The sequence below is a fragment of the Balaenoptera borealis genome (genome assembly GCF_965194805.1).
Source record: "Balaenoptera borealis genome assembly, chromosome: 17".
NCBI lineage: Eukaryota > Metazoa > Chordata > Mammalia > Artiodactyla > Balaenopteridae > Balaenoptera > Balaenoptera borealis.
In genome coordinates this window covers 18,091,101-18,116,572 of record NC_138876.1, presented here as the reverse complement: position 1 = coordinate 18,116,572, position 25,472 = coordinate 18,091,101, and the positions used below count along the sequence as shown (strand labels likewise).

Genomic DNA, 25,472 nt, shown 5'->3' with positions numbered 1-25,472 from the left:
ACCTGAACTCCTCAACGGCTTTCAGGGAAGGGATTTTAAAGACAGTGTGAGGGACAGGGTCACAGGGTGTGTGGTCAGCTTATGCACAGTTCTCTGATCGGTTGATCATGAGGTAACAGGGTGATGTTTTGAGAATTTCAGTCATCAACCTTCTAGTTTCAACCAGTCTGAGGTCTATGTGCTGGTGATCAGCATGCAGTTAACTTCTTCCACTGGTGGGGGGTTTTGGTATCTGCAAAACAACTTAAGGATATTATCTATGGCCCTTGAGGAGGAACTAAATGTCCTTGACTTGCTTGATGGCTAAAGTATTATAATTTTTTCTTGCTTGACTGTTTTCTTTTGTTTCTGCATTTTCTCACTTCTTTGATTAAATTTGCTCTTTGGCACTGGCGGAAGGCCTAGGAGACTAAAGTTTTTCTACAAATAAGAAGGGGGAGACACAGGGAGTCTGTCCCCAAGGAAGGTCCCAGAGGGACCTGCTTGGTTTCAACAGAAGTGGGGAGGGGCTAGATACATCACTGTCGAACTGCCGAATAGCACAGGCACAGAGATGATCTTAAAAGCAGCTAGAATGACAATAAGAGAACATCCTGTAAACACTCCAGGGTGCAGAGGCAAGCCACATGCATGCTACAGGTGGTGGCCAAGCATGCAGGTCTGCAGGACAGGTGGGGGCATTGGCGTGGGTGAGGGGTTACCGTATATTGTTCCTGTCTGGAGGGCTGTATCATCAGGAGGGCTGCTGGAGACAAACTTCTCAGAGCAGGGGCAAGCAGTGAGAGTCAGGATGCCAGAGTGTGTGAGAAGTCTGGTACATGGGCCACAGGTCATAGGAGACAAACGTCCAGGGAGAGGGAGTGATGCAGAGGGAGTTAGGGTGCCAGTGTGGGCAGAACTCCCAGTGTCCCTATTGAGACCATGACAGGTGATCACTAGGCTAGACCAAAAAACCATGTATGTTCTGGGTGTGTGGCTAGGGGCAAGCACCACTGCATGTCTTAATGCCTATACCCCTCACTGACAGTACATCCAGATGAAGCAGGAGCTCTCCTCCCTACTGAAGTGCCCCATCCATGCCCTCTATCCAGAAAGCGTAACTCATTGTAAAGAAGAAATATTGAAAGGAATTTCTTCCACTATTGCAGAGCAAATATTGAAGGGTGAATTTCCAGCTAAGAAGCAATAAATTGATAGCTGACATAATACACTTTAGATAAAAGGAAGTTGAATATAGAAGAAAGAACTGTGATCCAAGAAATTAGGTGTGTTTTAAAAAAACAACAGACAGTACTGTGGGCAAATCTAACTGGCAATGGCTGTATATAAAACAATAAAGATAACAGTGATTCATTTGGTGGGTGTAAAGCAAGATGGAAGTGAAATACTGGAAAACTAATACATATAAAAAGGAGAGGCATGATAAGAGTAAACGTTTTCAAAATCTCTTTAGTGTTATGGAAAGAAGGAAGGGATGAACTTTTTTTGGAGTCATTTTTTACTCCTTTCTTTATCTCATACTCCAAGTGTATTTAATCTGTTTGCAAATCTTGCTAGCTATATCTTTAAGCCGTATTTGAATACATTCATCTTACTACCTTCACTGATACCATTCTGGCCTGGGCGCCAATAGTTTTTTACATGTACATTTCGATTACCTTTTAACTGTTCTCCCTGGTTCTGCCCTTTGCCTACTAGAGCTGTTCATTCTCCCTCCTGCCCCCCCCAAAAGATATCCGAATGACCTGTTTATGATTTTCCTCATATTAATGACTCCACATGCATCCAATGACTTTCCATCTCACTTAGAATAAAAGCCAAAGCCCTGAAAATAGCTAAAAGTCCCCATACGGTCTCCCTCCTCACTGTAACCCAGCATCCTTCCTTGCTGAAATCATCATGCCCTAGTCTCTACCTTACTTATTCTGTGGTAGCTTCACTGGTCCATTGTGTTCCTTGATCCTACCAAGCGTGCTCCCACTGTAGGACCTTTCTACTTGCTAATTTCTCTGACTTCAGAAATCTACTTGGCTCACACCCTCACTTTCTTGAGTCTTTACTCAAGTGTATCTTTCTCAGTGAGCCCTTTCTTGTGAATCCTACATATAATCCAGACCACTTCCCTTTCCCACCCTTACACTATTTATCTTTTTTCTTTATTTTTTCCATTGTTCCTATCACCACCTGAAATTCTCTGCAGCCATCCCTCAGTATCTGAGAGGGACTGATTCCAGAACCCCCAAGGGTACCAAAATCCACCGACGCTCAAGTCCCTTATCAAAAATGGCACTACAGTCAGCCCTCTGTATTTGTGGGTTCCACATCAGCAGTTGGGTGAATCGAACCCTCAGATACTATATACCTCTCCATTCTTTCTTTCGTTCCCTCTTTCTTCCCTCCCTCTTAAATTATCAGGTTTTCCCCCATAGGAAGCATTCTGATGACAGGAACTTTTGTTTTTATCGTTTTCACAGTATCTCAAGGTTCTAAAGTAGTGCCTGGCAGGTAGTAGTCACTCAGAGCATTTGTTGAGTAAGTGAATGAGTGAATGAATGAATCAAGCCAAAATAAAAATGAGGAGAAATATAGAAAAATTTAAAAACCCAACTAAGAAGCTTTATCTAATGGATTTACAACAAACTCTCTATTTAACAGTTAGCAAATGTACATTTGCTAATTACACTGTGAATATATATTGATCATTTGCCAGAACCAATTATGTATCTACCTCCAAAGCATGTCTTAGTGAAAACCAAATTTTCAGTAGTAATATATTGACTCTTTTCTATAACCCCAATGTAATTAGAAGACTACAACAAAAATAAAACTAAATAATTACCAGACATGATTGGAAAGCAAAATGAGCAAATAAAAAAATTAAACTTCCTTCTTACCCATTGATTAAATAGTAGTCATTATGGAGCTCAGAAAATACCTAGAACTGAAATACATGAGTTTTTCCCTATCAAAAATCTAAAACTGTACTATAGGGAAATTTGTAGCCCTTGGAAACACCCAGCAATTTAAACATAAAACAAGTAGAGGGGAAAAAAATAAGTTTAAAAGCGAAATAAGTGAAGTAGAAAACAAAAACTAGAGAGGATCAATAACTACCAAATTGATTCAATGTGAAGAGTAATAATAACATAGAAAAAACCATGAGTCAATTGATTAAAAAAAGAGTGAATAAACAAGTATACATGACTGGAGAAAAGGGGTACATAAGTATACAGAGAGATTAAAAAAAATTAATTACAATGAATATTTTTATGCTAATACATTTTTAAAATAAAACGGACCATTCTAAAAATGATAATGAAATTATTTTTCCAAGTTAACAATTTTTTTAAATTTTAAAATATATTTGTATATTAAGTTTCTAGAGAAGGCAAACATTTAGTTTTTGAAATCCTTCTAATAATCTTTGGCAAAGTGAGTGAAAGGGTGTATTTTTCAGTCTCTTTATAGGGGTTAAGAATTCTAATGTGCATTAATCAAAATCCATTTAGTTACAATCTCAAATCAAACTTCTCTAGGCAAAAAAGGATTTATTGGCTCATAAAACTAGAAATTCAGAAGCGTTTCTAGCTTCAGGAGGGCATCCAGTAGCTCAGATAATGCCACCAGTAAATCACCTTGTTCTCTCTCTCTATCTTGGCCCTGGCTGCCCCAGTATTGGGTTCATTCTCGTGGAACTAATGTGGCGGTTAACGTGGTCACCAAAATCTCTAGGCTTACATCATTCTCACAGCTAACGATCACAGAGAACAAAGAGCTCCTCTTTCCTGAGAGTTTCAGCGAAGTGCCGAGGGTCAACGCTAATTGACCCGCTGACGTCATGTGTCCATCCCTCAATTGATCCCTTTGAACAATGGAGGGAGTTGTCTGGCCATGTGACACACCCTGGATCAGGGGGATGAAATTCATCCTTTCCATATCACATGGACCAAGAGTTGAGAGAAGGCATGTTCAAAAAGTTTCCAACTCACTGCTATAGATTCCATATTTGTAAAAATGACACAGAGATTACTAGATAATTATTTTTACCTGCTTTATCCAGTCACCAGGAATGTCTACAATATAAAGTGGCAAAAAGACATACTTTTGTCTCCTTCCTTTGTCCAACAGCAGCAGTGAAGCTGGGATGTCAATCTAATTGGAATTTACCTTTATACATACAGCGACCTGATTTGCTGCTATTGTTCTCTAGCATTTCCATGTGCCAGAAACATGGGGCCACCTCAGGATCACCAACTAATAACTAATAATACGGTACATACTCAACACCAGTTGAACTGATAACTAGCTGCACTCCTAGAACTCCCCTTCTTTTTAGGATCTTACTGGAAGAGAAGAAAGTGCTAGACCTTAGGGTCCAGGGGGAAGGAGGAGAGAACACTGGATGAAAAGAATGGGAGAAATTGGAGGGAGATGGAGAAAGAATTCTCCTGTTGTTTACAAGGGTCATGAGCTGCTTTAATCGAGGGCCATATGGAATTAGGTAAAATTCAAGGGGGCAGTGAGATCAAAACATCCTATGTTGAGATTATGTTAGTTAAGTATTTGATAAACTGTAAGTTACTATGTGAATGTGAGAAATTCAACTATATCTTATCTGGAGTTCTTATCTCTTTCTTCTTCTTTCTTTCTTTCTTTTTTTTTTTTTTTGTTTACAGGTATAACTGAGCAAAGTGTGTTCCACAGAACATTCTGTGTCATAGACTGTAAGAAAATTGTTTCCATAATCACATAAATCTGGTAAAACCAACGTACTCTGTACTCATCTTGTCTTACCACTCCCATTCACATATTAAAGTCTACAAAATTTCAAATTTTATTCAGCCCAGTAATGACTATAAGACTTCCTACCCCACTCCTCTTTTTTTTGTTGTTGTTGTTGTGAAGCCTATTAACATCATGTCTTTACACATACTCTGGGAAAGACTAATTTTTCTCCCTTCAAGGAAGAATTAAATGTGGAAACTTGTAATTGACTTACAAGTATATTTTTGTAGTCTCCCATGCAACTGCTTCTTCTTTCTCTTTTTTCTTTCCCTCTCCAACTCCCATTTCCATAGCTCACTGATCTCTGCTAATGATATTAATCATGAAATTGCTGATTGCCTCCAGGGAGTCTCGTTCAAACTTTACAATGAAGCAATTGGTATGTTTCTTCACTTCATGAATGAAGGATGGAGGGGTCAGAAGCTGAGGTCATGTGATTAAAGACAACAGTAATGACCCTGCATTATTGCTGGAAACAAGAAATAGCAGCTGCATTGTGAGGGTGTTTGAAAGAAATGTGGTCTTGCTGGAGACAAGGGGGTGAAACTTCTCTTTCCTTCTTCCTTATTCTTCCAGTGAGTCCTTCTCATATATGGAAGTCTGCTCAGTTTTTTATTACCCCAAACTTTGTTGCTTAAATCATTGTTCTCAAGGATACTTGGAGACAAAAGAATATTCATGCGATCCCTACAGACACAGTTGTGCAAATTATGTGGACTGGTAAACAACATACATGTTTATCCAAATTAGCCAACAAAAATACCTATGATAGCTAAGATGGAAGGAAAGTTCAGGTTTTGGAAGACATGATGGAGCCACAATTTCAAATTTGGCACTGGTCAGATTTGGGGTTACTGCTTTTGGATGCCTGGAATGGGAGTATGCCCATGAATTTGCCAGTCAGTGACTGAACAGGATGTCTGCCTGGCTGACTTCAAAGAGTTCAATAGTTATTGACCACTAGGAGAAAGGAGGGCAGGGAAGGATGGGGCAAGAGGGGGAAGGGTCTGAGGGAGGGAGAAGGGAAGGAAAGCAGGTGGTAAGTACTAGTGGTCTGTCTGCTCAGCTCCAGGGTCCTGTTCTTCCTGCAACACGACATTGAGTCTATTAGCCTTTGCCAGGCGAGTCACTTAACTTCTTGGAGGCTTTGTTTTTTTAATCTGTAAAATGGGAGTGATGGTACCTTTTTCAGTTACTTTACAGGATTGTTTTAAGGCTAAGCAGAAAGAGACAGGACATGGAAGAGGTTTGCTGTGAGTGAAAAGCAACACAGTTGTCTTTATACATTTCATGGAACAGTAATGAACACATTTATATCCAACTTTGGACTATGTGGCACGATAAACATAACACACATGCAACATATGTGCGGGCGAAGTGAAGATTTGTGCTCACGTGAGCATTCTCTCTGCAACTGGCGGATGGACTATACAAAGCACAGAAAAGAAATCTTAAAAATATGAATTTTTTAAATGGCATAATTTTAACAAATTAATTAAAAGCCATTTTTAGAGTTGAGAAAGAGTGATGTTAACATTGGTTCTGGACAGTTGTTTGGAATTGAGTTCAATTATTGCTCTGTGGCTTTAGCCTTCAGCTTTGGTCTTTGCTGTTCTTTCTTTCCAGTTGGTATGTTCTTAAGTTGAGGGATGTTTCGGGCACCCAGAGGAAGCCAGGTGGCGGATGAGCACATCTGATGAGTTGATTTTTCTCCCCCAACACACGTCTACCTAAAACATATGTAGCTAACATTTCAAATTTGCCATAGGTTAGGATTTGGATTATTACATGGGAGCAGGGCTGTGGCTGCAAAGTTTCCAGGCAATGATGGAACTAACTGTCTCCTTGATTTAAGTCAAGGCTGCCTGTGAAGTTGATTTCAATCCACTTTTGCACATAGAACCAAAATGACACCTTAAAGGAAAGATGAGAGCAAACCCACAGAAAATTTCATTTCTAGATAATTCTTCCTAGATGTTTAAATTTCTAATTAGAAATTTTTATGGTCAGTTGTTCAGGCTTGTTTTTTCAGTTCGTTTGTTTGGTTTGGTTTTGATTTTGCTATTGATTTTTTTGCCTGTGATTAAAAAAAAAAAAGAAAGAAAAAAGAAGTGTCTAGGCTGGCAAAGGTCAGTTCCTGAAATTTGTATTTGTATGAGCTCCAGGTAAACTTTATTTATCTGAGTTTATCGTCCTGAAATTGCCTGGGCCTAGATACAAAAAAAAAAAAGGTTTTTTTGACAGTGGTGACCACACATCTCTTGATTAAGCTGTCAAACTTGAAGACTGATTGACCTGGAGATATGATTTCAATTATTGCTTTTGATGGTTCTAGAATTTGTATCAAGAGATAAGACATAGGGGTCTGGGAGACATTTTCTATTGCTGGGGGGGGGATGTAGGTCACTGTATGTGCATAAAATTTTACAAACCAGTTTGGTTACTTTGCTCCAAGAGTTTTATAGCCACTTATGGTTTTTTCTTGCTAAATTGAAGTCAGTTCTGTTTTGTAGAAGTCACATATGCATGGCCTTCACTTCAGAACTTTCCAAGTCACAGACATGGTTTGAATCCCAGATCCTCTACCTTCTGGCCTTGGGAACTTGGGCAAACATTTCACTTCACTGTGCCTCAGTTACGGCAGGTTGTAAGGAAATCATGCTGGCTTGCCTGGCAGGATGTTGGGATGATTAAAAGGTCCTAGTACAGGAATTCGCACATTATTGTTATTACTAGCATCCCTCACAAGGACTGTCTTTAAAATCGTTGTTTGCATTTGAAACGTGATTCACTGTTTATAAAGTGTTGATATTTCTTCTGTGTAAATCTCAAGACAAGCATTAAAACTTCCCATTTTAAAATGAGAAGACCAAGGCCGAGAGATATAAAATGGATTTTTCAAAGTTCGCTTTGCAAATCATGACAGAGCGGGAAACCTGCCTTAGCTCAACATCATCCCTTATAACCTATAACCAAGATTCTCTTCTTGACCAAACTACTCACGCTCTCCTAAACTCTTTTTCAACTAGGCTTCACCTCTTGGATTTACATGTTTATTTCTGCATTGTCTAATTTTAGCAAGTATCCTGCTATGTCTCTTTAGCCAGAATCCCCCAACCTCAATATCTGATCACTCTTCTTTTTTTTTTTTAACATCTTTATTGGAGTGTAATTGTTTTACAATGTTGTCTTAGTCTCTGCTGTATAACAAAGTGAATCAGCTATATGTATACATATATCCCCATATTCCCTCCCTCTTGCGTCTCCCTCCCACCCTCCCTATCCCACCCCCCTAAGTGGTCACAAAGCACCGAGCTGATCTCCCTGTGCTATGCAGCTGCTTTGCACTAGCTCTCTATTTTATATTTAGTAGTATATATATGTCCATGCCACTCTCTTACTTCATCCCAGCTTACCCTTCCCTCTCCCAGTGTCCTCAAGTCCATTGTATACGTCTGCGTCTTTATTCCTGTCCTGCCCCTAGGTTCATCAGAACCAATTTTTTTTTTTCTTTTAGATTCCATATATATGTGTTAGCATACAGTATTTGTTTTTCTCTTTCTGACTTACTTCACTCTGTATGACAGACTCTAGGTCCATCCACCTCATTACAAATAACTCAATTTCGTTTCTTTTTTATGGCTGAGTAATATTCCATTGAATATATGTGCCACATCTTCTTTATCCATTCATCTGTCGATGGACACGTAGGTTGCTTCCATGTCCTGGCTATTGTAAATAGAGCTGCAATGAACATTGTGGTACATGACTTTTTTTGAGTTATGGTTTTCTCCAGGTATATACCCAGTAGTGGGATTGCTGGGTTGTATGGTAGTTCTATTTTTAGTTTTTTAAGGAACCTCTATACTGCTCTCCATGGTGGCTGTATCATTTACATTCTCACCAACAGTGCAGGAGGGTTCCCTTTTCTCCACTCTCTCTCCAGCATTTGTTGTTTGTAGATTTTTTGATGATGGCCATTCTGACCAGTGTGAGGCAATACCCCATTGTAATTTTGATTTGCATTTCTCTAATGATTAGTGATGTTGAGCATCCTTTCATGTGTTTGTGGGAAATCTGTATATCTTCTTTGGAGAAATGTCTATTTAGGTCTTCTGCCCATTTTTAGTTTGGATTGTTTGTTTTTTTGATATTGAGCTGCATGAGCTGCTTGTATATTTTGGAGATTAATCCTCTGTCAGTTGCTTCATTTGCAAGTATTTTCTCCCATTCTGAGGGTTGTCTTTTCATCTTGTTTATGGTTTCCTTTGCTGTGCAAAAGCTTTTACTTTTCATTAGGTCCCATTTGTTTACTTTTGTTTTTATTTCCATTTCTCTTGGAGGTGGGTCAAAAAGGATCTTGCTGTGATTTATGTCATAGAGTGTTCTGCCTATGTTTTCCTCTAAGAGTTTTATAGTGTCTGGCCTTACATTTAGGTCTTTAATCCACTTTGAGCTTATTTTTGTGTATGGTGATAGGAAATGTTCTAATTTCATTCTTTTACATGTAGCTGTCCAGTTTTCCCAGCACCGCTTATTGAAGAGGCTCTCTTTTCTCCATTGTATATTCTTGCCTTCTTTATCAAAGGAAAGGTGACCATATGCGCATAGGTTATCTCTGGGCTTTCTATCCTGTTCCATGGATCTATATTTCTGTTTTTGTGCCGGTACCATTACTGTCTTGATTACTGTAGCTTTGTAGTAGAGTCTGAAGTCAGGGAGCCTGACTCCTCCAGCTCCATTTTTCTTTCTCAAGATTGCTTTGGCTATTCGGGGTCTTTTGTGTTTCCACACAGATTGTGAAATTTTTTGTTCTAGTTCTGTGAAAAATGCCATTGGTAGTTTGATAGGGATTGCATTAACTCTGTAGATTGCTTTGGGTAGTATAGTCATTTTCACAATGTTGATTCTTCCAATCCAAGAACATGGTATATCTCTCCATCTGTTTGTATAGTCTTGAATTTCTTTCATCAGTGTCTTATAGTTTTCTGCATACAGGTCTTTTGTCTCCTTAGGTAGGTTTATTCCTAGATGTTTTATTCTTTTTGTTGCAATGGTAAATGAGATTGTTTCCTTAATTTCTCTTTCAGATTTTTCGTTGTTACTGTATAGGAATGCAAGAGATTTCTGTGCATTAATTTTGTATCCTGTCGCTTTAGCAAATCCACTGATTAGCTCTAGAAGTTTTCTGGTAGCATCTTTAGGATTCTCTATGTATAGTATCATGTCATCTGCAAACAGTGACAGTTTTACTTCTTCTTTTCCAATTTGGATTCTTTTTATTTATTTCTCTTCTCTGATTACTGTGGCTAAAACTTCCAAAACTGTGTTGAATATTAGTGGTGAGAATGGGCAAGCTTGTCTTGTTCCTGATCTTAGAGGAAATGGTTTCAGTTTTTCACCATTGAGAACAATGTTGGCTGTGCGTTTGTCATATATGGCCTTTATTATGTTGAGGTACGTTCCCTCTATGCCTACTTTCTGGAGGGTTTTTATCATCAATGGGTGTTGAATTTTGTGGAAAACTTTTTCTGCATCTATTGAGATGATCATATGGTTTTTCTCCTTCAATTTGTTACTATGGTTTATCACATTGATTGATTTGCGTATATTGAAGAATCCTTGAATTCCTGGGATAAACCCCACTTGACCATGGTGTATGATCCTTTTAATGTGCTGCTGGATTCTGTTTGCTAGTAATTTGTTGAGGATTTTTGCATCTATGTTCGTCAGTGATATTGGCCTGTAGTTTTCTTTTTTTGTGACATCTTTGTATGGTTTTGGTATCAGGGTGATGGTGGCCTCGTAGAATGAGTTTGGGAGTGTTCCTCCCTCTGCTATATTTTGGAAGAGTTTGAGAAGGATAGGTGTTAGCTCTTCTTTAAGTGTTTGGTAGAATTCACCTGTGAAGCCATCTGGTCCTGGGCTTTTGTTTGTTGGAAGGTTTTTAATCACAGTTTCAATTTCAGTGCTTGTGATGGGTCTGTTTATATTTTCTGTTTCTTCCTGGTTCAGTCTTGGAAGCTTGTGATTTTCTAAGAATTTGTCCATTTCTTCCAGGTTTTCCATTTTATTGGCATAGAGTTGCTTCTAGTAGTTCTCATGATGCTTTGTATTTCTGCAGTGTCAGTTGCTACTTCTCCTTTTTCATTTCTAATTCTATTGATTTGAGTCTTCTCCCTTTTTTTCTTGATGAGTCTGGCTAATGGTTTATTAATTTTGTTTATCTTCTCAAAGAACCAGCTTTTAGTTTTATTGATCTTTGCTATCATTTCCTTCATTTCTTTTTCATTTATTTCTGATCTGATCTTTATGATTTCTTTCCTATTACCATTTTCTTAACTGTTTGGGTTTGTTCTTATAGGTCTTTTCCTTCTCTTGTGTTTCCTGCCTAGAGAAGTTCCTTTAGCATTTGTTGTAAATCTGGTTTGGTGGTGCTGAATTCTCTTAGCTTTTGCTTGTCTGTAAAGGTTTTAATTTCTCCATCGAATCTGAATGAGATCCTTGCTGGGTAGACTAATCTTGGTTGTAGTTTCTTCCTTTTTATCACTTTAAATATGTCCTGCCACACCTTTCTGGCTTGCAGAGTTTCTGCTGAGAAATCAGCTGTTAACCTTATTGGGATTCCCTTGTATGTTATTTGTTGCTTTTCCCTTGCTGCTTTTAATATTTTTTTCTTTGTATTTAATTTTTGATAGTTTGATTAATATGTGTCTTGGCGTGTTTCTCCTTGGGTTTATCCTGTATGAGACTCTCTGCACTTCCTGGACTTGATTGACTATTTCCTTACCCATATTAGGGAAGTTTTCAACTATAATCTCTTCAAATATTTTCTCAGTCCCTTTCTTTTTCTCTTCTTCTTCTGGGACCCCCATAATTCGAATGTTGGTGCGTTTAATGTTGTCCCAGAGGTCTCTCAGACTGTCTTCAATTCTTTTCATTCTCTTTTCTTTATTCTGCTCTGCGGTGGTTATTTCCACTATTTTATCTTCCAGGTCACTTACCCGTTCTTCTGCCTCAGTTATTCTGCTATTGATTCCTTCTAGAGAATTTTAAATTTCATTTATTGGTTGTTCACCATTGTTTGTTTGCTCTTTAGTTCTTCTAGGTCCTTGTTAAACGTTTCCTGTATTTTCTCCATTCTATTTCCAAGATTTTGAATCATCTTTACTATCATTACTCTGAATTCTTTTTCAGGTAGACTGCCTATTTCCTTTTCATATTTTGGTCTGGTGAGTTTTTACCTTGCTCCTTCATCTGCTGCGTATTTCTCTGTCTTCTCATTTTGCTTAACTTACTGTGTTTGGGGTCTCCTTTTCGCAGGCTGCAGGTTCATAGTTCCCTTTGTTTTCTGTGTCTACCCCCAGTGGGTGAGGCTGTTTCAGTGGGTTGTGTAGGCTTCCTGGTGGAGGGGACTGGTGCCTGTGTTCTGGTGGGTGGGGCTGGATCTTGTCTTTCTGATGGGCAGGACCACATCCTCTGGTGTGTTTTGGGGTGTCTGTGAACTTATGATTTTAGGCAGCCTCTCTGCTAATGGGTGGGGTTGTGTTCCTGTCTTGCTAGTTGTTTGGCATGGGGCATCCAGCAATGGAGCTTTCTCCCCGTTGGGTGGAGCTGAGTCTTAGTGTTGAGATGGAGATCTCTGCGAGAGCTCTCACGGATTGATATTACGTGGGGCTGGGAGGTCTCTCATGTCATGAACTTGGCTGTCCCACCTCAGAGGCTCAGGCCTGACACCAGGCCGGAGCACCAAGACCCTGTCAGCCAGACGGCTCAGAAGAAAAGGGAGAAAAAAAGAAAGAAAAAGATAAAAAATTTTTAAAAATAAATTATTAAAATAAAAAAATAATAATAAAAAAGAAGAGAGCAACCAAACCAAAAAACAAATCCACCAATGATAACAAGTGCTAAAAACTAAACTAAGATAAACATAAAAATCGGAAACAAATCACTCACAGACAGCAAACCCCAAGTCTACAGTTGCTCCCAAAGTCCACTGCCTCAATTTTGGGATGATTTGTTGTCTATTCAGGTATTCCACAGATGCAGGGTACATCAAGTTGGTTGTTGGGATTTAATCCTCTGCTCCTGAGGCTGCTGGGAGAAATTTCCCTTTCTCTTCTTTGTTCGCACAGCTCCAGGGGATCAGCTTTGGTTTTGGCCCCACCTCTGCTTGTAGATCACCATCAGACATCTGTTCCCCGCCCAGACAGGAGGAGGTTAAATCAGCAGCTGATTAGGGCACTCTTGCTCACTCAGGCCAGGGAGAGGGTGGGGTACAGTAGTCATAATTGAAATGCGGGGCGAGCCTGCGGTGGCAGAGGCTGCCATGACATTGCAACAGCCTGAGGCATGCCATGTGTTCTCCCAGGGAAGTTGTCCCTGGATCACGGGACCCTGGCAGTGGCAGGCTGCACAAGCTCCTGGGGGGTGTGGGTGTGGATAGTGACCTGTGGTTGCACACAGGATTCTTGGTGGCAGGAGCAGCAGCCTTAGTGTTTCATGCCCGTCTCTGGGGTCCGAGCTGATAGCTACTGCTTGCGCCCATCTCTGGAGCTTGCTTAGGTGGTACTCTGCCTTCTGTGGGCACACGGGAAAGGAATCCCCTCTCCTTGTGCACCCTGAAACTATGGTCTCTTGCCTCTTGGGCAGGTCCAGACCTTTTCCCGGACTCCTTCCCGGCTAGCTGTGGTGCAGTAGCCACCTTCAGGCTGTGTTCACGCCACCAACCCCAGTCCTCTCCCTGGGATCTGACCTCAAAAGCCCAAGCCTCAGCTCTCAGCCCCCACCTGCCCTGGCGGGTGAGCAGAGAAGCATTTCTGCCTGGTGAGTTCTGGTTGGCAGTGATCCTCTGTATGGGAATCTCTCCACTTTTCCCTCTGCACCCCATTGCTGCTCTTTCCTCCGTGGCTCCGAAGCTTCCCCCCTGCCCACTCCCCGTCTTCACCAGTGAAGGGGCTTCCTAGTGTGTGGAAACTTTTCCTCCTTCACAGCTCCCTCCCAGAGGTGCAGGTCCCGCCCCTATTCTTTTGTCTCTGTTTTTTCTTTTTTCTTTTGCCCTACCCAGGTACGTGGGGAGTTTCTTGCCTTTTGGGAAGTCTGCGGTCTTCTGTCAGTGTTCAGTAGGAGTTCTGTAGGAGTTGTTCCACATGTAGATGTATTTTTGATGTATTTGTGGGGAGGAAGGTGATCTCCACGTCTTACTCCTCCACCATCTTGAAGGTCCCCCCTGATCACTCTTGATATCTAATTGGGTTCCTCACCTTCCAGCATCCCTCACATGATGTTTGATCACCCTGACCTGCCTTCAGCAAGAATCCTGTTAGGTCAGTTAAGCAAGAATCTTCCCTCACCCCAGATGTTTCCTCTTAGTAATTTTCTATCTACTGACCCCCACCCTGCTCCTTGGCTATAAATTTCCACTTGCCCAGGTTGTGTTCAAAGTTGAGACCAATATCTCTTCTCCACTACAAGACCCTATTACAGTGGTCTCTATACTGATCTCAGTAGCCCCCCTCTGAATGAAGTCTGCCTTTCATCTTTAACAAGTGTCATGAATAATTTTTTCTTTAACACCTAGAATAGGATTTGGCTTTTCATAGGCCTTAAGAACATTTTTGTTGAATAAATGATTGAATGAAATACCTGAAACAAAAATTCTCTGAACTCCAAGTTCATTGCTATTTTTTTTGTGTGCTCAAGCTGCATATCTAAACCAGGGTCGTGTTTTCTTCTAATGACAGCAGAATAATGGGTATGCAGATAAAGCAGAGCTTTTTTGATGTAAGTGTGGACTGAATCACACTTATATGTTCCACAATATTAAAGGGATCCACCTTTTTTTCCAATGAGGCTCACTGAGTATGCAGTCTTCAGGGCACTGCATTGAGATGGCTGAAGTACCCTCAGCTTCTGGAAAGAGTGATTTAACAGCAACAAACCATTGACCAGGACACCTAAAGGGGACAGACGCTTTATAGCTAATGTCCACACAAGCCACCAAACAGGCTGCATCAGGAAACATGCCTGCATCTGAAAGAACGACACATTCCTTTGATTCCCTGAGACTGTCCAGTGTACAAGGACTATTTTTCCTTGAGTGGAAAAGATAGCATTGATTCAATGAGAAGGCTATGAGAAATTTGACTGGACTTCATATTTGAGTACTAAGAAAAAAATTGCTGGGAGAATATACTTACTTGGCAAGAAAATTTAATGGTGAATTACAGATCCCTCTAACAAAAATATTTCTGATGGCACAGGCTGCTATAGTGAAAAGAATGCTGGATGGAGCACAGAGACTGGTTCCTAATTCCAAGTCTGTCATTAAGTAGCATTGTTGCTTTAACCAAGTACTCAGCTTTTCTGAGCTGCATTCTCTTCTTGAAGTGAGTTGGTTAAATAAATAATATTAGAGCTTTCTGAAATTCTGAATTTATATATTCATGAGAAATATTTTTGATCCACAACAATTTGTTTTTTTAAAAAACGCTCCTGCATTTAAAAACAAAAGGAACTGAGTGACAATCAGCATTGAAACAGAAATTAATTCATTAGCATTTTAAAATATCTCAATGGCAATATTTCCCAAACAATGACTCCCATTGATGACATGAGTGGGCCATTGTGCCTTCTGCCAGTAGAACAGACACCACTTTATTCTTAGCAGCTGTGATCCCTAATTGGAAAGGGGACTGGTGCAAAAATGATAAAGGGAAATCACACCACAGTGCTGAAAAACAGCATGGAGCTTAGGGGCTTCTACTGCCTTGGTCACTGTTCTTCCCTTGAGCTTCCTGTCAAGGAACTTGCCCTTTGGAGACTGAAGCCCCACAGTGGCTCAACTTTTGCTTTGGGGGTATTTGCCTGAAAAGGCTCTTTTTGCTCTCTTTATTGCTAAAAAGAATATAAAAGGGTCTTATTCATAGAACCAATTCTTCACCAATGCAGTGTCCCCCATACTCAAGCTTTACTTAAACAGTTTCTCCTATTTTCCATTTCCAAATTATTTTGAAATAGGGCAAAGCAGAAGAGAATACACTGATTCTTGAATCAAGTATTCAAGTTCCGAAGAGAGATGATTCTCTAGATTTATTAAAGTAGCCATGAGTTCTTGCTACTCCCTTTGTTGGGTAAGCTCTTTAAGTGAATGCCCAAGGCTCTTCCCTCAACCACTTCAGAGCTTAGCTCAAATATATCTTCCAGGAGTGTTTCCCTGTCCAAACATGTGCACTACCTCCAGCCCCATTTCATGTTCCCCATCCCTGATTTATTTTTCATCACACCATGTTTTTTCCCCAGCATCTCATCAAGGATAGGATCTTTCTGGATATTGTCTGGATCTCAATACCTAGAACAGTGCTTGATACACAGTATGCAACCTGTATGTATTTGTTGAATGACTAAAGGTTGGATGGCATCCAAGAAAGTACTGTAATAAATATTTCATAAAGTGATAAATGAATCATTAAGAAAGAGAGTCCTTTGAATTCCCACTGGTCCTTTGATTTTCACTCTGGTGAAGCACAGAAGTAAATTGGCTTGCCATTTGGATGCAGCCTTTCTGAAAGTCACCTACTTCTACAGTGTTTCTTCACTGCTAGGGGTGATTTCACTCTCTCCAGGAGAGGAAGGCTGTTGAACACCAAAGGGACATGTTGAAATTCGCTGTGATGTCCCCCTGGCTCTCTTTCATATCACTCAGTTTTGTCTTGGTTTCTCCTGGAGGTTTCTTTCCTCCTGTCCTCTCTGCGTATTTCTTATTCCACATTCAAACAGTTAATGGTATTAAAGTACGAGAACATAGAATGAAAGCATGTTAGATTCAGGAAGAACCATTTAGTCTAGTGGTTCCTAAGCTTCCCTGCATCCTATAAGCATTTGGAGAGCTTTTGTAAGTACTGATACTCAGACTTCACCCCAGACTATTAAACCAGAATCTCTGGAGCCAGACCCACATCAAAATAATTTGAAAGCTCTCCTGCTGATGGTATCATGTAGCAAGAGTTGAGACCTGCCTATCTATTCTGTCTCCCATCCCCAACTCAACAGATGAAAAACTTGGATTCAGATAGATTGAATTACTTTCCCATGGCTGCTTAACAAATTATCATGGCTTAAACTTCATGGCTTAAAACAGTAGACGTATTCTCTCAGAGCTCTGGAGGCCAGAAGTGGGAAATCGGTATCACTGAGCCAAAATCGAAGGAGTTGGCAGAGCTGTGTTCTCTCTGGAAGCTCAAGGGGAGAATCATTTTCCTTGTCTTTTCTGGTTTCTGGGTGCTGTGGGCGTTCCTTCCTTCCACTGACGTCTCCCTCCATCTTCAAGGCCAGCAGTGTAGCATCTCCAGATCTCTCTCTGCTCCACCTTTACACTACCTTCTCCTCTCTGTGTATCTGAAATCTCCTGCCTATCTCGTAAAGATATCTGTGATTGTATCTAAGACCTGTTTATTGGTCTGATATGATTTCAAATCCACTTGTTTATGACTTAAGTGAAGTTGTTTTAATCCACTTGTTAATGACAAAGACAATAAAAAAAAGTTGTCTTTAGAAGGAAAGTTGTTTTGATATAAAAATGAAGGAAGCTGTTTCCAGATGTCATCTTCTTATCCATTGTCATTGATAAACACTCAGAGCTCAGCTGCCAAGGGGCCCTGTAGGGGATTTATCAATAAAAACATATGAAGAAGCAAATATGGTGTGTGGATATTTACACTATAAACACCCAGAGTTTATGAGGAATATCAGAGTTTTGGGATGGGCAAGGTAACTCTTTGCTGACCTAAACAGCTCTCTGAAGACCTTTGGTACATTAGTCCTGCCCCTGTAAAAGCAACTCTTACCAGCAGTGGTTGAAAGCTCTGTAGCAGTCCTGCCAAGAAGATCATCTTGCCCTCCAACACCAGCGCCTTCTTTCCCTAGCAACGTGCTCTGGCAACAGGAGGATTTCACTCCAATGAAAGGAACTCCAATCCAAGGAACTACCAGAAGCTAAGAGAGAGGCTGCAGCAGATCCTTCCCTAGTGCCGTCAGAGGGAGCATGATGGTCCTATCAACTACTTCATCTTGGACTACCAGTCTCTAGAGATGTGAGACAAAAAATTTCTCTTGTTTAAACCACTCAGGTTGTGGCACTTTGTTATGGCAGCCCTAGCAAACAAATATGATATCCCTGAAATGGTGTTCCTTTAATGAGGACCGCCTGGATGTGCCATTTTTATAGTCCTCTCATTTGACAGATTCAACAATTCCATTAGAAGTCCAGACAGTAAACAGAATAGCACGTTAGCGAAGATCAAGAAGATGGGTGCTGTTTTCCAATATGCAAACTTCTTGATTTAGAGATAAAACTGAATCCCAGGGAGGTGATGTAGTCTGTCAAGAGGTTCTCAGGACTACAGCTAAATGTGTCAAATTATTGGATCCCAAAGAGTGGCTGATTGCAAAGCCCCTCCTAGTGTTGGTGGGGGTGGTATATATGGATGTGGGCTTTCCTGAGTCATTTAATCAATTATTACTTATTGCATGTTGGTTGTACAAAGTTCTGATCTCCTCCCTCAGAATAGTGAACATTTTCATGGAAAGAAAGTTGTGGTCAGAAGCTGCCAACTACCATTTTTCTCCACATTTGGGCATCCTGAATAGAGAAAGCAAGAAGGAGGGTGAGGATAAACCAATCTATGTGCCCTACTTTCTTTTCTCTTCTCCCCACCTCCTTTTTCAACTCAAGATTTTCCTTTTCACCCACATGCCTCATCCTAGATTTGGGCAAGAGGAGCCTTTGACCTAAGACTGTTTTAGAAAGTCTCACATAACACACACAGCTCAGGCATCAACAAAACATTTTTCCACTCCCTCTCCTGGATGGGACAAGATAGTGGAGACAGACACTATATCAGGGCGTGGAAATAATTTAAGTGGCAGAACTCTTAATCAAGAGAAAGAAAAATTAATTAACAAATTCTTCCTCTCAGGTAGCATGAAGCCAATTTTACATAAGGAGATAGGGTTTCCAGGTAGGGACAAGAAGGCATACAGTAACTGGCACAACGTGCCAAATGAGAAATATTTTGCAGTGTGAAAAATTCATATTACTTTTAGATTTGTTTATATGTAGGTCAAGATCTATGCTGTCCAATATGGTGGCTATTTAGATTTAAATAAACTGAAATTAAACGAAATTAAAAATCCAGGTCCTGGGACTTCCCTCGTGGCCCACTGGTTAAGACTGTGCGCCTCCAATGCAGGGGGCCAGGATTCGACCCCTGGTCAGGGAACTAGATACCGCATGCCGCAACTAAAAGATCCTGTGTGCTGCAACTAAGACCTGGTGTAGCCAAATAAATAAATAAATAAATAAATAGTTTTGTAAAAAAAGAGAGGTTATTTAAAAAAAAAAAATCCAGGTCCTCTGTCCTACTCACCACATTTCAAGTGCTCGTTAGCCACACGTGGAGCATGGCTACCATACTGGACAGTTCAGATATAGAACATTTTCATCATTGCAGAAAATTCTATTGGACGGCATTGGTCTAGATGTAATGAATGTGGAGCATGATACTGATCTTTCACATTGGCAATTAGATTGGTACCGAAGCTAGGATTGCAAAAGTTGTACTTTATAAAAATATTTAATATAAGTTAACAAATTCTCAAAAAAAATATTCAGCTTATTTAAGTAATTAAAAGATCAATCAGGAAAGGCCTAAGATAATGGCACCAAATGGTGGGTAAGGTAATAAAGTGTGCAAAGTAGAATGTTGGCTGAAATACAGAAGTATTTTGTGTGCCATGTAAGGTACATCATCTGAATTTGTTACTGGGAGAATGGTCTTGATGTTCATAGCAATGACACTGGGAACAAATCAGAGATTACATATGTTTTCTGGATCTAGTCAATGGAGGAACATGTTGATGAAACACATATCAAGTCTGACATCATAACTACTCTCAGACACATGCTGAGAATAATGACTAAATTATTCTTAGAGCGACAAAATTAAATGTAGATAACATATGAGATTCACTAGAAGAGAGAAATGAAACGCAGGTCTTATAAATTTGCATATTTCATAAAGAGATGCTAAATTTACAGTGCATTTGTGCCTTATATGATAAAATTATTTTATGACATTTTTGTGATAATAATTTATTATATGTGACCACGTCAAAAATTTTTAAATGACATGTAAAATTATGGTTAATTTCTGAATCTGTTTTGCTTAAAGAATTCATTGACAGTGCTAATTGCTATTGTCTCAGAAGCGGGAAATTTCTCTACACTGAATTTAATTTAAAAAACTAAGAACTATGATGACTCAAGAAAGTTTGTCTAATTCGGCTTTGCTGTCAGTAGATCCCAGATTACGTGAAAAATCTTTAACAATGTAGTTAGTCATGTGCTGAAATAAAGGCAAGACATATTTTTATGAAAAAATATAATTTATGAATGGCATGTTTTTAGAACTCATTCTGACATTGGCAGCTTACCAACAGAACACTGTAACGAATTAAATTCAGTCATCTTTGATATTATACTGACAATCATTTAAAATATTTTTCAGTTTTGTCATTATGAAGGTATACTTTTCAAGGAAGGTGGATAGAACATATTTTAACCAACAGTTTGTCAGCTTGATTTATACCTTTAAAATATATTGTTATATGGTATATGGGCCTCCATTTATCTCCTGGCCTTTGGTTTGGGAATGATAAGAGTGAGCCTGGCTGTCAGTCCTTCTGGAGGAAGTAAAAATGCCTTTTCCCACGGGTTAGTTAGAGCTTCCTGTTTAGACACCCAGGGAGTTTACAGAGACACGTTCACTGGGTTCTAGTTCAACTTCACGGTTCAACTTCACGGTTCACCTGTACCAGTCACGTAGTTTCAGACATTTGGGGTGAGAATATTTACAGAAGATTGTGCTTAAGTATTTGCAATGGGTTATACTTCAGTGGATACTGACCAGTCTTATGGCACCTCTACAATTACAGAACAAGAGGAAGGAGAAATGATTAGGCTCCGGTGTGAGGGATTTCACTTATGCCCCAGGAAAAATGTATTTGGGAGCTGAGTATCCTTAAACGTTGGACTGGTTGATTGAGGGGAAAGGTGGGAAGCTCCACCCCTCTTCCCTTGGGCTCTGACTGGATTTCTCTTATTTGAATGTTATGGATCTCGTGGAGTCTTTTCTGAAAGCAGAGGAATGGGACATATGAATTTTTTTCCAGTTTTATTAAAGTGTAACTGATGACAATTGTAAATATTTAAGGTATACAACTTGATGCTTTGATATATGTACACATTATGAAATAATCAATACAATCAAGCTAATTAACCTATCCATCACCTCAATAGTTACCATTTTCTTTTTTCTTTTTTTTTTTGGTAGAGTCCTTACAGGTCTGAAAGATTAGGATTCTGTGGCCTGCTGTTTAAGCATTGCACCGTCATATCACTGTAGCTCAAAGGCAGGAAATGAATTTTACCCCAGTTTCCAAGGAAGTAAATAATAGTCTCCATGAGCTGTAAAGGCACACGCTCTTGCCGTTTTGCATTCTTGCTAAAGCCAAAGGGAACCCTTCTACACTGGGGACCTTTGGGTTCTGTTTTACCAGTGACCTAATCCATTGTGAATGACCACCAAGAGAGTGGCCTGAATTAGGCTCCCACTGTTCACATAGCTGTCACATTTCGTAACAAAGACTGGCTTCTCAGACGTGTGTCCTATGTGAAAGTGAGCTCTAGCCTGGGCTGACATTCTGTCCATCCCAGGCCCAGAGGGGAGGGGAGTTCCTGGAGCCACTGCTTGAAAGGGCTCTGGGCTCGGGTTTCCCAAGAGCAGCTGCTGGTCGTTTAGGCATCTGAAACCTTTGAATAGAACGTGTGAGGTGTCTGTCTGACTTGCAAGGAAAGCTCGGCAGCTCTGAACTCAGGGAATGAAATGGCTTTGGAAGGGAAAGATGAGAGGTAGCAGGAAAGGGGAGAGGCTGCCGGAAGAAACGGGCAGGTGTCTGTGGGCTGAGATGGGAGAAAGAGGGGCATGCCTCCAAAAAGAAAAGGAAACAACTTCAAATTAGTTTTTGCTGTGTTTTTGTATGTCAGAGGGAAATGCTTGTGTGACAACTGGCTAAAATGAAGGCCTGGGGCCCCTTAGAATGTAAGCTGATGAGGCAGAGATAAAATGAAGATAGAACCTGTTTAGCTAGCTCCCTGCTTCAGGGCCAGGCCTGAGATACTGAGTGTGTAGGAGGTGATCAATAAATGCCTTCGAATTAACCAGTGAGTGAATGGCTCAGCAAACCTGTGAATTTCATGAGTGGCCACATGGCCTACTGGAAAGTGCTTGAAGGTTCGAACAGACATGTATGGATTTGAGAATAGTGGCTCCTCTTGTGTGATCGCAATGCTTTCAGCCTCGATTTTTCCATTTTTAAAATTTGCTTGGTGATAACCACTTTGCTCAGTTGGGTGAGAATTAAATAAAGTGCCACATGTAAGTTCTGTATATATTTATTTATTCTGAGGACTTAATTCTCCTTAATCCTTTTACTTTTTCCTTTCTAGCAGCTGGGGAAGTATAGTTGTAATAGACCAGCCCATAGAATCTGCTTCTTGTTCTCAAAATTATCTGATACTTAGAAATAAGGCAAAGAGGACTGCGTGTCCTTTCAGCGTCATTCTGGAACATTGACTAATAGACCTACCCAACGACTACTTAATAATCAAGGAGAAAATGCCTGTATTTGATATTGTATTTTTTAATGGATCAGGGCCCTAATTCTGTCATGTTACCTTTTTTTTTTTTTTTTTAAGATTAATCAGATGGTAGCTCTCATTGTGCTGCTGTTCTTTTTTATTTATTTATTTATTTATTTATTTTTGGCTGTGTTGGGTCTTCGTTTCTGTGCGAGGGCTTTCTCTAGTTGCGGCAAGTGGGGGCCACTCTTCATCACGGTGCGCGGGCCTCTCACTATCGCGGCCTCTCTTGTTGCGGAGCACAGGCTCCAGACGTGCAGGCTCAGTAGTTGTGGCTCACGGGCCTAGTTGCTCCGCGGCATGTGGGATCTTCCCAGACCAGGGCTCGAACCCGTGTCCCCTGCATTGGCAGGCAGATTCTCAACCACTGCGCCACCAGGGAAGGGAAGCCCCCTGTCATGTTACCTTTTAACTGGTAGATTTTTGTTTAATAGAGATGCAAATTTCTGTCTCGTAGAAAATTTAACTACAGAGGACAGTTTATTCGTTTTCTACCTAACCTAGCAATTTTACTCCAATATTCTTTCTTTAATCCCTATAAATTCTCAGTTCCTCAAATGCTCTTTGATACTATTTTACGATTCTGCTGATTCCCTTTTAAATTAGTCAGATAAATTGATCATTCCATATTAAATTAGTTAAATAAATTGATGATATGAATCATGTTTTTAACTTTTTGAAAATCATACTTTGAAGTATTTAGAGATCTGCATCTTTTGCTAGCAATCCTAGAACATAGTGGGCACTCAACATAGGTTTTTTGAATAAATGAGTGAAGAATAAACTAAAGCATGAACTACTAAAGGAGGACAGAAGGAACCCTGAGTTCCATCAGCTTTTGAGAAAAATAAAATATTTAATGAGTTTTTCATAATGTTAAGTTTATAGCAGAATTTTAGAATTCTGAGATAATTTCCTTCTTACTGGGGTTAAAATGTTCTTTATATTATGAAATTATGGTAATAATAGTTTGAATTTATTTTTGAATGCTGTCATTGAAGACCAGAAATTGGAAATTTGCATCTCTGTGCTCGTTCATAGTTTTTAAAGATGTCTTTGGCCCTTGTAATCCACTTTATCTCTCGGATTTCCTCTTCCCCTGATATGATCATTATGGGAAGATGAAATCTCATTTACTTTAAACAAGTCATGCAGCTTTCAGCAAGATTTCCAAGACTTGCTATCATTAAGAGAAATGGCTGTTTTTGAAAGACATTGTGCATGCAAGCTCTTTTATTTTATTCCCACTAATTCCAGTTTTTAAGTAGCTTCTAGGATAAAGAAGAAAAAACCGCTTCCTTTTACCATAAAAAGAAACAAGACAGTATAGTCTATGTCAAAGTTTCATGTAATATTATTAAGCAGATACAGTGCCTGGAATATATTAGGTGATCACTTCATGTTTGTGGAATGCCTTTAGGCAAGGTTCCTTCTTGTTTCCTGTCTTTCATTGGTCAAGCCTCACCCTCTAGGGTTTTAACTCATCAGCATTTTACATCTTGGTAGAATGAAAGAAAAATATAGGCATCTATAACATCTCTATATCATAAAACATAACCAGTAATAATCCTATGGGTATTACATGACAAAATTATGGGAAGTATTTTTAAAAATCTTTTTATACAATTGTCATTATTAGGAAATGATAGGAGTGGATGGTAGCAATAACAAGTAAAGCAAACCTTCTAAAAGAGGAATCACACATGCCTCACATTCCCTTGGGAGGCTGAAGCAAAGATAAAAGTGCCAGTGGATTAGCCTTAATTATTTTTATTACAACAGATGACGGTGCTTTGTTCAAAACAGTTGCTGAGAAAATATACTCAATCAGAAAGAACACAAGAGTCAGAGGAAAAGTAATAAACCATTGTCAAACAGAAAAAATGACAAGTGATTATGAAACTCCTTTATGTCTCATGATATAATGATGAATTGACACTGAATTTCCAACTAGTCGTCACTAATTTGTAGCAAAGTAAATTGTCTACAAATCTTGCAGAAATATAGTCACTGTTATAAAATTATGGCTATACTTTGCAGAATAATTTTTCCCCTTCATTTTTGATTTATCTCTAAGTAGATCATATATGATCATATATTTATGGATAAGAACTTTTTGAGACACTCTTTTCTTGTTTAATTACATCATTGCTGTTTGCTTCAAGGTACACATTTGGGTGAGTACTGAAAAGACTTAAAATGAGCAGGTATTATTTTTTCACTCAGAAAATAATATGTGCTCACTATGAAAAAGTGCTCTTACAAAAAGAAAAAAATTATCTATATTCTCAGTGATAATCAGTGTTAGCATTTCAGTGCATTTCCTTCCAGTTTTTAAAAAAATGAATCATTTATTTTTTAACATAGTTGTGATCGTACTGAACATACAAGTTTGTGCAGGACCTTGAACTAGACCTTAACAATTCTTTTTAATGAGTGATAGGAAAAAAAAGCCAGGATAAATGAAAACCAAAGATAGATGAAAACTCTCATTGTAACTAATAGTCCAAAATTCCTCTTCCACCAAATCTTTTTTTTTTAAAGGCTAAAGAGCACCTTCTTACCTTTTCTTCTTTTTTTAGATAAAGGAATTAATTATGTGGTTATTGTGATTCGTTCATCATTATCTCATGTGAGCTTCCTAGCAAATACAATAAGTAATAGTTGTACCAAGAATAACATTAACTGAAACAGTCAGGTCTAAGAATCACGTGTCTGAACTCCACAGACAGTGAGTGTTCTTTCCATTACATCAGACTCCCACCCTGGGGATTTGATCGGATGCAAATACTTTCGTAAGCTCTTCTTTGGTCACAATTGTCTTAGTCATCTTGTTTGGCATCTGGACTTGAATAAGTTGAGGAGATCTTGGAGTCTGGTCTAAACACTAAGGACCATGCCTGGATCCCAGTTCTGGAGCTTGGTTTTT

General features: G+C 39.5%; 1 protein-coding gene across 6 annotated transcripts in view; it reads left to right on the top strand.

The window, feature by feature from the left end:
• Positions 1 to 25,472, top strand: part of LOC309615139 (uncharacterized protein) — a 67,369-nt gene that overhangs the window by 25,529 nt on the left and 16,368 nt on the right. For 2 of the 6 annotated variants that reach the window (XR_014236537.1, XR_014236538.1), the window contains one exon: positions 4,677 to 5,164. The exons of 1 other annotated variant lie outside the window; for it this stretch is intronic. Coding sequence is in view for 2 of the 5 variants with exons in the window: in XM_082364502.1 (XP_082220628.1) it covers positions 5,064 to 5,164 (101 nt within the window). In the remaining 3 variants the exon portion in view is untranslated. Of the gene's footprint in view, positions 1 to 4,676; positions 5,165 to 21,176; positions 24,537 to 25,472 lie in introns of those variants that run through there. 3 more of the 6 variants (XM_082364502.1, XM_082364501.1, XR_014236539.1) reach the window with 2 other exon arrangements.